The following is a 16,078-nucleotide window of genomic DNA, read 5'->3' on the forward strand; positions in this document are numbered from 1 at the left end:
CAGGAGTGGAAATGCCATCAGCACCTCCCTCCTTTGAGGAGGAAGAAGAAATAATCCTCATAAGACATGTTAAGGGTGTAGGCGGGAGTCGTACCACTGTACAAAGGTAACCTGCTGCACCAAAGGTACTTGACCTCGCCACTGAGCTCTAGCACCTGGATTCCGGCCATCAACTGAATCTGTAGGCACGATCTCATCCACAGATAAAATATACCGGGCCCAGGAACCATATCCCAGAACCAATCCAAATAAAGGATAAAACAAGAATATCAGTCAAAATGCGGGCAGAACGCCCGTCTTACCCGCACAGAAACCCAAAAACACTCTTCGGCATCCCTCCGCGGCTCCGCGGCGAAGAAAAACCGGAACTGAACGTCCCAGCCACCAAGAGCCGGCTGACCCCGTCAGCCGCCTCCCAGGACGCGTCTTACGAGCAGCCCCGCCTGCTCAGAAAAGACGCGCCCGGCCGAAGCACACCTCGCGGAGCTCCGCTTCCAGAGGAGTGCATCCAACGATGACCTCCAGGCCCCGCCGTGAAGGTAAGTGAAAAGGGAAAGTCTAGCGTGGGCTAGACAAAAAGAACAGGAGGGGGTAGGGGTGGGGGGGGGGTTTAAAAGGGGAGGGTCTAGTGGGAGGCAGGAAGCCTCATTGGTTTAAAGGAAGGCGAGGGAGGGACGGGAGGTAATGCAAGTGATATAAAGCCGAGAAAGCAGACTGAGTGAGAGTTGAGCCTGCGACTCTAGGAGTGTGCAAGTCTCTCTCTTACCTTCAGAATCAATTTGGCTATGAGAGGCGCAGGCATCCAAACCAACGTAATGAGAACTGTCTGATTTATGGGCAAAAAAAAAAAAGAAGGTCATTGCCTACAAGTAATAAAAGGTTGCAAATATGCACAAATAAAAAGGTACAGCTGCAGACAAATCACCAACATGCGGGATGGAAGAGAGTTGTGAATGATTACATTTTATACACCATTCGGAAAAAAAAAAATTGCAAAAAATGTCTTACCCTAGCATTATCTACCGATGAAGCCGAGATTTCCTGAACGCCTAACTTGCATAGTGGGGGATTTCTGCTAGCAAAACGAACTAACCTATTAAAGATTAACTTACCCCCAGCAGACAAAATCCAATTTCTAAAACATTCCAAGCACTTTAATCACCAAGGAATAGTGTGAGGGATTCTTCGCCATTAAACCAAGTCACTGCTTGTAAACCTCACATTTAGAGTTTAACACACTTCATAGAAATGTGCATGTAGTTGTAAGTGGCTGTTCTGATCATGAAGGTTTCCTTTAAAGGATAGGTTAACACTGCACAGCAAGGTCTGACAACATATTACATACGCAAATCATGACAGATCCATGTGTATGTTGTGGTCAGCTGCTAACTTCACAGCATGTGACAAAAAAGTGCATCTAGTAAGCAAGATAGACCAGAAGTAAACAGACTTCTCAAATTATTGTAGATGGCCCGTGATCAGGATATGTGAAACACTGTTCTGATTATTTCAACCACTTTATAGTCGAGAAAGTCCAGCAAGAGAGTATATAGTGTACAATATATGCATGCCATGAACCCCTAATTAGATTTCAGTGTTGTGAGGGTTACAAATAGGGTGCTTTCACCCACTCTTTACACCCGTCATAATAGCTAAATTCGCACAATTTAGTTTCCTGTTAGCTTTGGAATTTCAACCTTGTGACTGCCACACAGCAAACCTGTTCACAGAAGGTATTTTCCACACCGGCTTACCCCCTAAATGTCCTTCAACTGAAGCTACAGATAGGGTAAACGTCATGCTAGAAGACGGGCTGCATCAGCTATGCGCTGCGAACTTGCAGCGAGGTGACTCGTAATTCAGCCAGGCATTCGAAAACAACAAGAAGAGACGGTATCCAAAAGACTCGAGAGACCAAAGAGATATTAGGGTGGAATATAGGGAGCCATAAACTATGGATTTTTAGGGTGTGGATCATCCATAAATGTACTATTCTTGGAGATACTTACTGCCCTCAGATTCAAGTCTCTCAGCAAAGTTCAGTCTGAAAATGCCAACGTTCGTTTTTCCCGATTTAACGTACGCAATGAACCAAACTATTAAAATCTATAGGTGCCCAACAATTATTAAGGGGAGTAGATAGCTTATATATTCATGTTGGAAGGAGGCAGAAGAGAAAAGTGTGGGGTTGGTAAGCGTAAAACAAAAGCAAAGAAAAAAAGAAAACCCTTTTGATCAAAGCTTTTAAGTTATCCTTTTCAGGAGATGAGAGGTCTGCCCCTCATTAAAGAATATGTAGTGAACAGAGATTTGGAGAAAATGTAGATTTTGTTTAAATTTGGCACCACCATTTAGTGATTATTACAATTAGACGATGCATCCAACAAGATACTCACGCAGACACACCATATGAGGACCTTCTACTCTTATCAAAGCATACATACTCACAATGTAACCAACACACAGTTCTGTATAACACCACATCACACCATAACAATGTTATAACAAAGACATCTGATCATACTTTACCACCTTATCTCACCAGATCATACAACACAGATACCACACAGTCCAACACCACATCACACTACGTTATTCCTTTGTGTCTCTGCTCCAGAAACATTTTAAGATTCACCATTTCCTGCTAGTTTTTAGACTTGTGTGATGGTCAGTTATGCCTGCTGTTCCCCCCACCCCCCACCACCTGTGCTCCACCAGGCCTCTGTGGAATCCATTGATTACTAGTGCTTAATTATTATTTTTTTAAATAAACGAAAAGCCTCACTACAGTACACATTGCACAGTACCCCGCTACAACTTCACAAAGTTCTTAACTTAACACATCACCCTGCCCTAGATGTCGCCCTTCTACTCTACCCTTTTTCGCATCAAACCCTAGAGCTCACCAGACTAAAAACCACCATGGGTCACCTTATCCTACTGTGCCACAACATTTCACACAATCTCACAACACACCTTATCAGTACAACTTACCAAGCCTTAATATATGTCACCACATCACACAGTGCTACACTACTGAACAATAGGACACTACACCATCACGCAAACACATCAATACAAACCCCATCACAGGTTGTGACTTTATGATTATGAAGCCTGGAACTGATGCTTTTCCCGTGGAATCTCATGAAGGTAGTTTAAGTTGTAAAATAAGAGGGGCAGTTATTCAGCCAATGAAGACCAATGGGTTAGTGGATGTCTGGAGATATTGCTATCCAAGGGAACATGGCTTCACATATTATTGTACCCCGCACAAATCGGTTTCACGACTTGATATGTTCTTGGCAGATAATTCCCCTGCCTCAAGCATTATTATCTATCTTAACCCGCGGAGGCTAACCGATCGTAATGCACTATCGTTATTCATAAATGGGGGGGGGTCTTATCCACCTCAGTTGACCTTGAACAGGAAACTCTTATTAGGTAAACAGTTTAATGGTAGTATGGAAGGCAAGCTAATTTGGGATCAACATATATTTGGATTTTTTTTGGGACGTATTGAAGGCCTGTGTCCAGGGACAGAGAATCAATTACATCACAGGCAAGACAAACAAATAGAGATAGAGATGCCCAGACGCCTATCTGTTCTGGAAGGTAATGTAATGTAATGGGTGATTTTCAATGGAGGGAGCAATAAGGGTCTGTGATAAAATGGTTGCTATACACAATTTGATATCAAGCCAATAGAAAAAAGATTAGGGCATATCAGCTGGACAGGTTCGAGAACAGTGAAGACATTGGGCAGACATTAGTGCATAAGGTAAAGGAAAATAAGCAAAAATCTGATTGCTAAAATTGAATCAAAAGAAGGAGCGAGGGCTTTTCTAGAGCCCCGGAGAGATTAGGGATGTCTTTCAGGACTACTATGCTTATCTGTATTCGGAGACATGCAATTTATCAGTTGAGCAGATTTATACTTCCTTAAAGAATTACCTTCACGGGTACTTACCCCCTCACAGTGGGAAACACTCAAAGCCAAAAATCACAGGAGATTGAAAATGCATTAATTCATTTGGCTTTTGGGAAAGCTGCAGGTCTGGATCAGTTACCTCTTGAGTTCTACAGAACCTTTTCTAAAATATTGATACTGGTCATAATTAAAAAGTTGACTTCATTTATTGATTCGGAAAAGGCACCAGTTTCTTGGGGGAAAACACATTGCAGTATTTCTAAAAAAGTAAAGGATCCGACCAAATGTGGATCATACTGCCCTATCTCACTTATTAACTCGAATTCTAAAAACTGTTCACATATATTAGCTAACAAGCTGTCACAGATAATCTCATCATTCGCAGACCCGAAGCAGCATGGCTTTATTCCAGGCAGAGAGACAACCTTGCACATCAGTACAGTTATAACAACACTGGATGTGGCTGTGGTACAATGGAAATTGGTTGGGTTGATGCTGCTAGATGCTATAAAGGCCTTTGCTTGGGTCTCCCTGAGGTATTTGTGGTTTGTTATGTCACAAATGGGGTTTGGTTCCAATGTTATGTGTCAGGTAAGATCCCTGTATAACTCTTTGATGGCAGAGATCATATGTGCCGCTTGGCTGACAGTATTTGCATACATACTAAGATTCTTCTTTTTGCTCTGTATCCTGATCCACCTACATAGGCTCTGAACCAAACCAAATAGCTTAATGTATTTGCAATACAAAAGTTCAAGGTTAAAGTTTTTTCATAGGCAGATGACACTGGTCTACGTACATCCTCACCCTCCAACTCGCTGCTGGCAATCGAGGATGTAGCATTTAGGGCACTACCAGACAGACTGGGAGTCTGTGCATGATCTCACCAGCCCAGCAACACAGTGGCTGGGCGAGAGCCTATTGCGCATGTTTGTTTGGCCAGCCCAAGATGACCGGCCAAAAACACGTGCTCTGAGGGGGGAATGCTTTGCAGTCCCCCTCACTGCTCGTCACTCCTGTGGCCCCACCCCTTTAAAAGAAAACAATAATAAACTAAGTTTATTATCATTTTCTTTTAAAGGTTCTGCAGTTGCGGCTGCTGGCTGGGGGCGACACTCCTCCGCCCTAACGGGGCAGCCCCTGGCGCACAGCAACATTTACATGAACTGTATAGGCATTTCAAAATAAATCAGAATTGGGAACACAAATGAAGCACATTTCTTTGTTATTTCTGAAGTGTGTAGGAAACAAATACTTAAATCAAACACAAATCATTACAGTAGGTGATGCAATTTCCACTCATTTTCGTCTGTGCACTGTATAGTTGTATTAGTTAAACTGTGTCTGTGCAAATGTAATGGTAATTTCAATTGAAAATGTGTTGTCTGTCATGGCAGTGTGCTACCACACCATGAATTCTCCATTCTACGCCACTCCACTGTTCTCTGCACCAATCCACTTCACATCACTAAAACACTGCACTCTGCACCACTCCACACTACTGAACTCTACACCTTTCAACTCTATGTCAATGCACTCTTCTTCACCCTACTCTACACCATTGCACTTTTGCCACTGCACTCTACACCACCGCAGTGTAGGCCACACCAATCTACTCTTCACAACCCCGCTCTATGCCACTGTACTCCATGCCACTCTGCAACACTGCGCTCTGCAACACTGCACTCTGTGCCAGTCCACTGTACATCACTCAAATCTACTCTGCACTCTTCACCACTTTACTCTGTGCCGTTATACTCTATGCCACTCTAGGCGACTGCACTCTACCCTGCACAACTACACTTCTATCCACTCCGAAACAATCTACTCTAGGACACTGCATCCTATGCCGCTCTACTCCACTTCATGCCATATCATTCTACTCTTAACCACTGTACTCTACGGCAATTGCACTCTATGCCACTGCAACTCAATGCACCTTACACAAGTTTACTACACTCTATGCACTGCTCTCTACACAACTGCACTGACACTACTCAGCAATAGTACACTTTCTGCCACTAAACTTTACGCCACTCTACTCTGCACTACTCCACTGTGCACCACTACATTCTACAGCACTATACTCTACTCTGCATCACAGTATGCTGCTCTGCACTACATTTTGGACCTAAAAACTACAAAAGTCTGACATGTCTAACAATGACAACCTGGGAAAATCAGCAGGCAAGGCTAGATTGAATTGTTAGCTTTCTAGGTAGGAGGGATGCAGAAAATTAAATGACTCATCAATTGAAAGAACACAACACAGAACAGATCCATAAAGTTCATAGGCCAGGTGCAGAAACAAAAGTGCTGACAATAAAATGAATCTCCTACACAAGTTCATCAAGTTACAGGAAACGTGGACTATCTTCTACCAATGTTTTAATGGTTTCTAAATGGGTGCAATTATGATAGAAGGCTGGTGCAATGCATTTAGAAAATAAGTTTGACTTATGCGCTCTAGAAGCCTTGGGAAATACTTTACTAGGGAGTCATTGACTATCAATGGTAGCAAAATAAAGAGTATGGTACTCAGGCAGCCCGCCAGTTTCAAGCCACTTCCTACAATTGGAGGTGTCCCCTTAGTAATCATTAAGCAGTTTGAGTCCCTAGTGTCTGCTTCTCAACTAACCTACACTGGAATAACCAGGTGCAGAAGGCAGCCCTAGTCCTGTGACAAATGTCTGGTGCCGTACTTAAATTTAGATACAAAGCCAGCACCAGAAGCATTATTTTGTAAATATTCAAGCATACTGCAGTGGCAACTGCACTCTATGGGGCGGAGCGCAGGGGGTTTGCGAATGTGAGATCAGTTCTTGTGGCTGATAACTTCCTTAGAGTCCTGCTAAGGTTGGAGCTGGGTACGCCACTTTATAGGGAGCAGCATTTTACTCCAGTCTCTGAAACGGAGGTGTTAGGACCAGTCCTCTATTGGGTCAGGTTGATAAGAAATCCTAGGGCCGCAGTTTATCTAGAAACCCCAGAAGATTCTACCCACAAAAATGAGTTTAGGGGGAAACATGGTCATCTGATGCCTGTAATACCTTAAATGACGTGCAGATGGGATCCCTCTGGGGAGCCCCCAGCAAGGTTAGTAAGGATACTACAGACCTAAATGAAGAGCAGTACTGCATGCCTATGATGGTGAAGAAGGGCCTGGAGTTGAGGCCAGGGTCTATAGTATGCAATTCTTTTAGCAATACTCACAGTTCGGTGTGCACTGAGTATCTGGATGTGTTGTACCCCGAGTTAAAAAGAACAGTGTATGTAAAGTATAGGTTGGGCATCCTGCTGACCAGGGATTACTTAACCCTCATCTTTAAGCTTGCCACAGGATCCGAACACTCGGACTGTAGTTTTGGCGGGATAGATAACTTAACCCACCTCCTTTTGTTTTGTAACAAATATGACTGCCTGGCGGCGCTGGCTGATTCCACTCTTTAATTTTTATGCAGTTAGACATGTCAAGTCGGCATTAGCACCATGCATGAAGTCGGACGCTCTGTATGTGGTTAACACTGTAGCGTCATTCCAATGGATTGTGTGGCCTTATCTGAGAGAAGTGCCCTCCGTGTTAGGGATTAGCTCAGTCTGATAACTTAAGAGGCTCTGCACATTTTGTAGCATGCATGAATTACATACTTTGTGTCAGTCTTCAGAGAGAAGGTTGACCACCCATGGTAAAACAGTACATATAGCTTAAGTGTCTTACTTACGTGCTTTGCACTCGTCATGAACCCGTCGTTTGCTTTGTGGGAATGGTATACTGTCCTTAATTGTGGCTGGGTTTATATCACCCAAGTGTTTTCTTTCTGCACCTGTACTTTTATAATCCTCATGAATTCACGATGGTCTTACTGGGATGCCATGCCGTGTTTTATTGTGATTGTGCTTTTTAATGGAGTATGTTTAACGTGTTTCTCTTTCCTTTTTAACAAACTACGTGTATTTATTGGATTTTAACTGTAGTTTTAATTATTGATGGCGGGAGCTAAAACACTTTGATTAGAGCATCTGTTTTGACATAAAAAGAGAACAGTTGGATTGCAAACTGAATGGTGCTCTTTGACCACTGCCAGATTGTTAAATTGAATGTTTACATTTGAAATAATGCATACACGTACCCTATGCGTAGGCTCCAATATCCCTTTGCACAACTGGTTGGTAAAATGCCACATTTAAGAAGATGCTAATATTTTAGAAAGTATACACTGTTGCCTGTCTTTGGCCAAAAGGAAGAGTACTGTTGTGATGTATCCTTTTGGACATAGAGTGTGCACAAGAGCCACTGAGTGTGTGTGTTTTATATCTGGTGAGCGAAATTCATATGATTTGCTTTAGGTTAGATGTGAAATTCTGCAAGAATGTCTCAGAATTAAACAAAGTTCAAAACTGACATTTAGCACTATATTTTAGTGAAATATGCGCCCTGATGTCTTTTTTGGACATTGGGATGCATTTCACACCAAATGAAATGGACAAAGAAAAAATAAGTTCCGCAAACATCAGTAGTTCATGGTCTCCTGGTTCATGTTGTTCCCTCCTCCAGCACTAAAAACTTTTGCCACAAACAACATGATTACGCCATGTGATTAATTGCTGAAATTTCACACAAAATGGTAACATGATATCATGCAAAATTACAAAGGGGTATCTGAAATTCCACCAATGGCCTACTGTTTAGAGTCTGGTTTTATCCTTGCACTTGTGCTTAATTTGAGCACTGGTTTCCGGTGCTCAGTACCCACACTTAGTTGTCAACACCAGCACTTACTACAGTTTGCATCAGGGTGGCACTGTTTATCTAATTTAGAGATCAGCACAACAGCAGTTAATTCAATATACATTAATAATAATACTTGACACCCAAGCCATTCTACTAACTTTGGAGGTCTGGAATATTTTGAATTCTGACACTTGTAGGCGTGTAATGGTTCGTAGTTGTGTTTGAAATGTCATTGGCAGCACTGACAGGGGCATTCGGTGATGCAAGTTGCAGTGGCCTCCTGACAAGGGTTCTGGCACTTATTTTTATTTTTGTCCACAAATTAAGCACTGCCTTGCTCCAACTGCTGGTGCGATCGTAAAGCCCACGCCCACGTAGACAATGAGAATTATTTATGATTTGACTTACAGATCTGATTTAAATGCTTCCTTTATATTTAACTTTCTAGCAAGAATAGTCCTCTAACTGACACCAGGCAGTGACTATTTTCTATCGTGTGCTCAAGCACTCAGGGTAATTGACATAAAATGGACTACGAGTTCCTGTATTTCCAATTAGTTTGACAGAGGTAAACTACACCTCGGGTGCATCTGGGTTGTATAAACTCCGTCTATGATGGAAATACAGTTGTTATTTTCATCTGGATTTACCCCTCTGGCTAGTTACGTTTTAAAATGCGAAATCTTCCTCTCAACTATGCACACCATTCCTGCACGACCAAATTTCAAATGTTAATGGTTTATTTTGAACGCATTTATGATCGTTAAAACTCTTACCAAAGAACCAAACCATACACCTGCCCCTTATACATTATTTGGCTTGTCCACGCTAGTTTTTCCAGGCAAGTGTACTAAATAATAAACTCTGTGATTTGTGAAGCCACTTTTACTTGTACCCAAAGGCGAGTTTGACCCCAAATTAGGGTTCCAAGCTCTATAATCAATACCACACCGGCACGTTATGGCCACACCATATTAACTAGGTAAACCCTAATGGAATTCATGGGGATTCAAACTGAACATTCCACCTCTGCACACCTTCGGAAATGATTAAACATTCGGTTTTACTACTGAATCCCCTTTCGCGAGTGGAAATTAGAGTAATTGGGTTAACACTGCGCACCTGAAATACCGCATTTGACGATGTCGGGATCACCGCTCCACATTCTAACACTGTGATACACAAAGTACGGCCCCCTGTTCAAAACGGGCAAACTTTTATTTATGAGTTGATCGACGATAAAAGAAGCAATTATCTAGGGTGTCCTGCACAGCTTAACTTTAGGTCCACATACATTTTTCAAAACTTCTTGCAACAAACGTGTAAAAATGTGAACAATTCTCTTTAAAAATTAGAAAATATTCCATTAACATGTAGAACCGTTTCACTCTAGTATTAGTAGTATATAAGACTATCAGTGCATGTTTTTAAGTGATAGTTTTCAAACATGAATTTAGGAACGTTCGTGCTTGTCCCACACCCTGGCAACAAAGACAGAGAACTAAGAGCTAAGTCAGAGGTTATATGCACCATTTGGGTGGCCTGGGTTGCTGTTATACATGAACAACATTATAGTTTAATAAGTCAAACACAGGTGAAGGTTTTGTACAACGCACATCCATCAAGGTTGTCTTTTATTTGATAATGAAGAATAAGAGGGAGGGAAGGGAATTTTTTTTGCCTAGGATCACATAGTTTGGTAAAATTGGGAAGCTAGGATTGGTCCTAGGTTTTCCGGATTAACATTGTGCAGTTCAGCCATTAGACGTACATGCTATGCTTCCTTTAGACCCACCTTACACACACCCTGACCACCACACTGCTGGCATCAATGCAGCCCTCGGACACACAACAGACAAATATTCTTGGCCCTTGGCTAAAAATTAGTAACAATGTTCTAACACAACTTTTAACAAGTCTTAAATTACATAATGAGGCCCTCATTACAAGTGTGGTAGTCTTAAAACGACCACACTCGCGGTGGTGATCTTACCGCCACAATCCCCGTGATAAAGACCTCCCCATTATGAGTTTGGTGGTTTGGCCAAAGCCAAACCGCCACAATGCCACCAGTCCCGTTGGTGCAGTTGGTGCAGTCAGACCGCAGCACCCGACTGTGAGCACCTCTAGGCCCGCGGCATACAGAAAACCGTAGGTCATATTACGAGGCAGAAAACCACCAGGCTTTTCGCAGCAGTCTTCCCGCCATAAACACCCCGGTGGTAACACACCCAACACGACAGGTATCCCTATTCCTGTTGCCAGCACATGCACCCCCACATGTCCACACACTTGCAGGCACACACCCCCACTCACCCACACACTTCCTAACACACACCTCCATCTGACCGCACGCATACATACAAACACCCCCAACCGACTGCACAAATACATACAAACACCCCCAACCAAACGCATACATTCAAACACCCCCACCTGACCGCATGCATGCATACAAACACCTAACCACAAGCATGCATACAAACTCCCCCACCTGACAGCACGCATACATACAAACACCACCACCTGACAGCACGCATACATACATACACCCCCTCTGCATTCAGACACATAGACTCCTTTCACATACATGCACACACACCCTCCACATACAGACACGCACACCCATTCTGACATACATGCTTGCACACACCACACACATGCATCTACCACACACACACCTCTTTCGGTCAGTCCACCTATCTGTCTGGGCTACACAGCAGCCCAGGTCGAGGTGGTCATCTGGGAGGGAATGGATGTCGGCTGTTTCAATGCTGCACCACTGTGCAAGGGCCAACAGGCCAAATTACTTCTCGTATTATGGTGGGCGGAGTCCTTGGGGCATGGCGGTGGAACCACCTCTCACTCACCATCGGTCAAGCCAACAGTGTTGGATTTCTGCCTGTTTATGGGTGGAAATCCGTTGGTCAGTCGTAATGCGGCGGTCTTCGGACCACCAACACTAGTTGTCTTTTGGCTCCCGCTTCGACAGCAGTCAAAATGAGCACCTAATATAAAAAAACGGGTCATAACCCCCACTTCTACAGTATGCTGAGCCTCAAAGCAACCTTGGTAACAATAAACAGAAGTGGTTGGGAAAAAATAATTCAACACTTTTCATTAACAAACACGCCATCCTTCCTGAGAAAGGGAGAACGCCACAGTTTTAGCCCAAAATGTTGACCATTTGCTTACGTGTCCTAACCTACATTTCAGGTTTGGTATGCCCAAAGCAGCCATGAATGTGTAAAATAAAATCATAAATCGCTGCAATATTTCCCATTACATACTAATGTTGTTAAAAGTTTTCTTGGGGGGCACACAGGTGTGCATGTATTGCCTAATGGAAGTGTCCTAAGGACCGAGGAAAGCTCAATTAGCCTCTAAAAGCTTGTCAACGATAAAAAGGAACTGTTTTATATGTGTGGTGTCATGTTTATGGTCACAACGTGCAGAAAGGACTTTGCAAGCAAACACCGTCAAACATATAGTACCTTCGCTTGACGGCACGATAAAGGCACTTTTCAGGAGAACTTCAAGAAACTGTACTAGAACTTCGCAGAAGGGCGAGTACACCTGTAACGTAACAGTAGTGGCCAGATGGCTGCACCTTTATTGAGACCAGTCTGGCACTTATCGAGAGTAAACCAACAACACTTCTAATGAGAATGTACATGGAGTCTCGAAGGAGTCCTGGTAGGAAGAAAAAGGACACGCACTTCTTGTTTTCCATCTCGAGACTGTTTAAAAGTCTTTAATTAAACCCAGGTTTTCCTTCAATCTCTGGTTCTTTGACTAAGCCTTAACGAATTCCTGTGGAAAACAAGGGTCCCTGCAGCAGAGGGGTTCTATGGGAACCAGGAAAGAGAAGCCCCGGAGACTGTAGATGCTCACCGCAGACTGGCCGCCATCCCGAGCGTAGCATCATTACTAGTCAGAAGACCAATGCCACTGGGTCTGGGTGGGCAGAGCACCTTTCAGAAAGTGGTCGGAATTGGGCAGTATTTGGCGTCTCTGCGTAGAGGAGGCAGCTGTAGTGACGCTGCTGCACGTAGTGCCATTTAACGCCAATGGTGGCTACAACACTCCAATCCGGCACGGCTCCCAGCCGACCTGTCACCTATTTTCGGTCACCTTCTGACAGAGTAATTTGCCGCAACTTACGGTAGAAGTGAATGGGAGGACATTATGGTGGCTGGTCTGTTTGGCCTAGTTTTACAACTGCAATAGTATAGTGCGTCAAACGCCTGACCAGCCGCCGCAGCGCTTTTGGTGGCCAAAACTACAGCACCAGAGTTTGGGGTTTCAACTTGATTTACATGGATAGTGACTGCGGCATGCTTTTACGTACAAGACGGCTGTGTCCCTAAAGAATTACATGGGCTATAGGGATAACACAGTACGGCCTGAGAAACTGATTTTTGAGGCCAAGAGTACTGGCTACTGGACCCTTTAAACACTATAAAAGCACACTTTGTCAAAATACTTTAAAGACGAGTTTTATGTAGCAAACTCTATTTATGAAAACACAGTTCAAGTAGGTAGATGAACAAATATTCAAACCGTTAATTAGAACATACCACACGGTTAATAAAACACGTGGTTACCTGACTAATCTGGTACACACGTTAGTGATCTAAAAAGTTGTCTTTAACATCATGCTCACACTTCTGGGCAGTCTCCAAGACTAACACGTGCAGCCAGTTAATTAAACCAAAGTGGACATTAGCAAACAATCACTTTGTACATATTTTTTATATATAGCGCTCAAAATATACTGTGCTTGCGCTCGAAGATGATCCCATTGGCAAACCTCTTCCCGTCTGGCCCTGTCACCGGGAAGCTGTCACTGCAGAACGGCTCACAGCGCTAACAGCAAACATCTGCTGCCCCGCGATGGGGAATGTAACGGATCTCATAGGAGGGGAGGCTCCCGAGACGAGCCCTCTCTGGCCATGCACACTCCTCTCTCTCTCTAGCAGTCCAGACGGATGACACACTTAAAACACTTCTTCATCCCCAAACCCGGCGCCCCCCATGGCTGTAAACATGCCGGGAGGGGTGAGACGCGGGCAGTGCTCTGAGTCACCCTCCCTCAGACAGCGCTTCGCCGGGAAAACTTTCCATTACTTCCGAATCCCCGCCGGCCCGGTCCTTACCTTGCAGCATGGCCTCGAGCTTTTTACGGTCTACTCGGAAGCGCTCCTCGGTCCACTCGGGGTCGGGCGGGCTGTGTGGGCCGCTCAGATCGTCCTCAGAGCCAGGCAGCGGGGAGTCGGCGCTGCGCTCGCTGTTGGAGCCCGGGTCCGACTGCTGCTGCAGGAGGTACCCGCCAGCCCCGCAGAAGGGGTCGCACTGCGCCGCCATGGCAAGGTCCGGGGTGCCTGCTGCGGATGGGCTCACCTGGCTCTCTGTTACTAGGGCGCCTAGGCTCTCGCACCTCAGGTCTACCGCAGCCCTCCTCTTACAACTTATGCATGACACCCCGACCAAGCAAAGAAGATCTTGTAGTCTTAACTCAGCGCCTGTTCATGGCAGTCTTGTCCTCTCAGAGCCTATGCATCCCCAGCTGGGCTACCCTGGCAGCAGCGGTTCTACCTCTCACCTCCCCCAAAACCCCTCTATGTGCCCAGCATCCGCGCAGCCCTCTTCTCCTCTAGCCCTGCCTCTGTCCGCCGGTCTCCTACGCCCCCTCCCCGCCCGCTCGCCGAACCGCAGCTCTGCGCTGTGATTGGATGGCTAGCGGCCCGTTACCCCTTCTGGGCGATGGGGGTGGGGGCTGAGGATCCCGGGAAGACCCTAAATGTTCCGTTACTTCTCACCCTTGCCTCGCAGGCAGGTTGATGCCCCCCTTGAAGCAGCCCTTTCCTCACACCTCTAATACCCTAGACTGAAAACACCACCACAGCGGGATGCCGTGTGGTAGATAATATTGTGAAGGAACATCCACGTGTACAGCGGGGAGAGAGGGCAGACTGTGTCCCAGGACATCCCACCAAAGATGGAATGAACGCATCACTCTGGGATTTGGCGTGTCACTGTCTTGTGATGTAAGGTTTGATTTGAACGAGCCCCGTGGAGAGGAACTAATTTGTTTCGTGTTCACATGCACTCTGATTGATGTGGCCTCCGTGCTCATGTGGGCACAGCCGCAGCTTCTTGGATGTGAGCTGCTCCTGCTAAAACAACATCCATAATAAGTATGGTTGACATGTAACTTTCACAAGAGATCATAGGTTACGCTCTAGTCCTCCAGAACGACCACTAGCAACTCTTGCTGTGGTGTGACATTTCTGATCCAGTTCCTATGGCTCGTGAACTTGTTCACCTTAGAATTAATAGTATCAGCCTGTAGCTGAATTAAACGCATGTGCCTGTCTGCCTAGGCTTGCTTGACTTATACAACCATCACGTTCCGAATTTGTAACCGTTTTCTATGGTTTCGCAGCTCACTCACTACACTGCAAAATCCCCACAGCCACGAGGAAACACACATGGTGTTTTCTATATAACGCCATATGTCGTTTCTAAGCACTGTAAATCGCAGGTTTTACTATCATCCAAAGCGATGGTACTACATTTACTGATCACGGAAGGAAGTTAAAGCCGCTATTTCACTTCAATGCCTAAAGGTTTCAGGTGCAGGCATTCAACTCACCGAGCTTTCCTGCTGGCAGTAATATGACACGGTATATCTACACTTATTTTAATTATTTATTTATTGGATTCTCTTATATAGCACAACCTAGGCCTACGGGCTCGGGACCATTTAACACATGGACAAAGGTCCTCATTATGAGCATCCCGGCTAATTGAGTTTTGAGTGGTAAATGCTGGTGCGGCACTTATCACAATTATGTATTTTGCGATAAATATTGTCAGGTCAAATATGCCCGGAATTTACCGGGCAATACTGATTTTGATGCAGTAAGCACAACGATGTATGTTATTCCACAACAACGCGTAATGCGGTGGCATTTATCACACCAGATACATTTCGAGTCAGCGCAATCGGGTTTTATCAGGTGGGATAAATATCAGACCAATTACCAGGCTGCCCCTAATGAGGGTCAAAGACTGGTAACTACGAAGCACTCCATCATTCGCGAATGGTGGAGTTAAGCGAAACAAATGTCTCAATTAAAGATGAAACCAAATCAACATGGGTGAAGGTGATGTCAAGAAGATAATCATTAGTATAAACAAGGGTGTAGGGGCAAAACTGTTGCATTCACAGCAGTAAAGTTAATAGATACTGTTGCATGAGTTAAAAATTATAGATAAGAGATTGAGGTACATTTTCCTACAGTATCTGCAGTGGTAAAGGGCAGGGAGCAGAGGCCCTATAAAGTGGGTGGCAGAATAAAAAAAATGAAGTTCTATTTTGAAACAGGAAAGAGAGAAAATGGTGCGGG

The 16,078-nt window shown here is 44.5% G+C and overlaps 1 protein-coding gene across 2 annotated transcripts in view; it reads right to left on the reverse strand.

The window, feature by feature from the left end:
- Positions 1 to 14,320, reverse strand: part of BICC1 (BicC family RNA binding protein 1) — an 821,381-nt gene extending 807,061 nt beyond the window's left edge. The window contains exon 1 of one of the 2 annotated variants that reach the window (XM_069240970.1): positions 13,823 to 14,320. In XM_069240970.1, coding sequence (XP_069097071.1) covers positions 13,823 to 14,030 — 208 coding nt within the window. In that variant the 5' untranslated portion in view covers positions 14,031 to 14,320. The remainder of the gene's footprint in view (positions 1 to 13,822) is intronic. The other variant, XM_069240969.1, reaches the window with a different exon arrangement.
- Between the last annotated feature and the right edge of the window lie 1,758 nt (positions 14,321 to 16,078).

Source organism: Pleurodeles waltl, chromosome 6, assembly GCF_031143425.1.
Source record: "Pleurodeles waltl isolate 20211129_DDA chromosome 6, aPleWal1.hap1.20221129, whole genome shotgun sequence".
NCBI lineage: Eukaryota > Metazoa > Chordata > Amphibia > Caudata > Salamandridae > Pleurodeles > Pleurodeles waltl.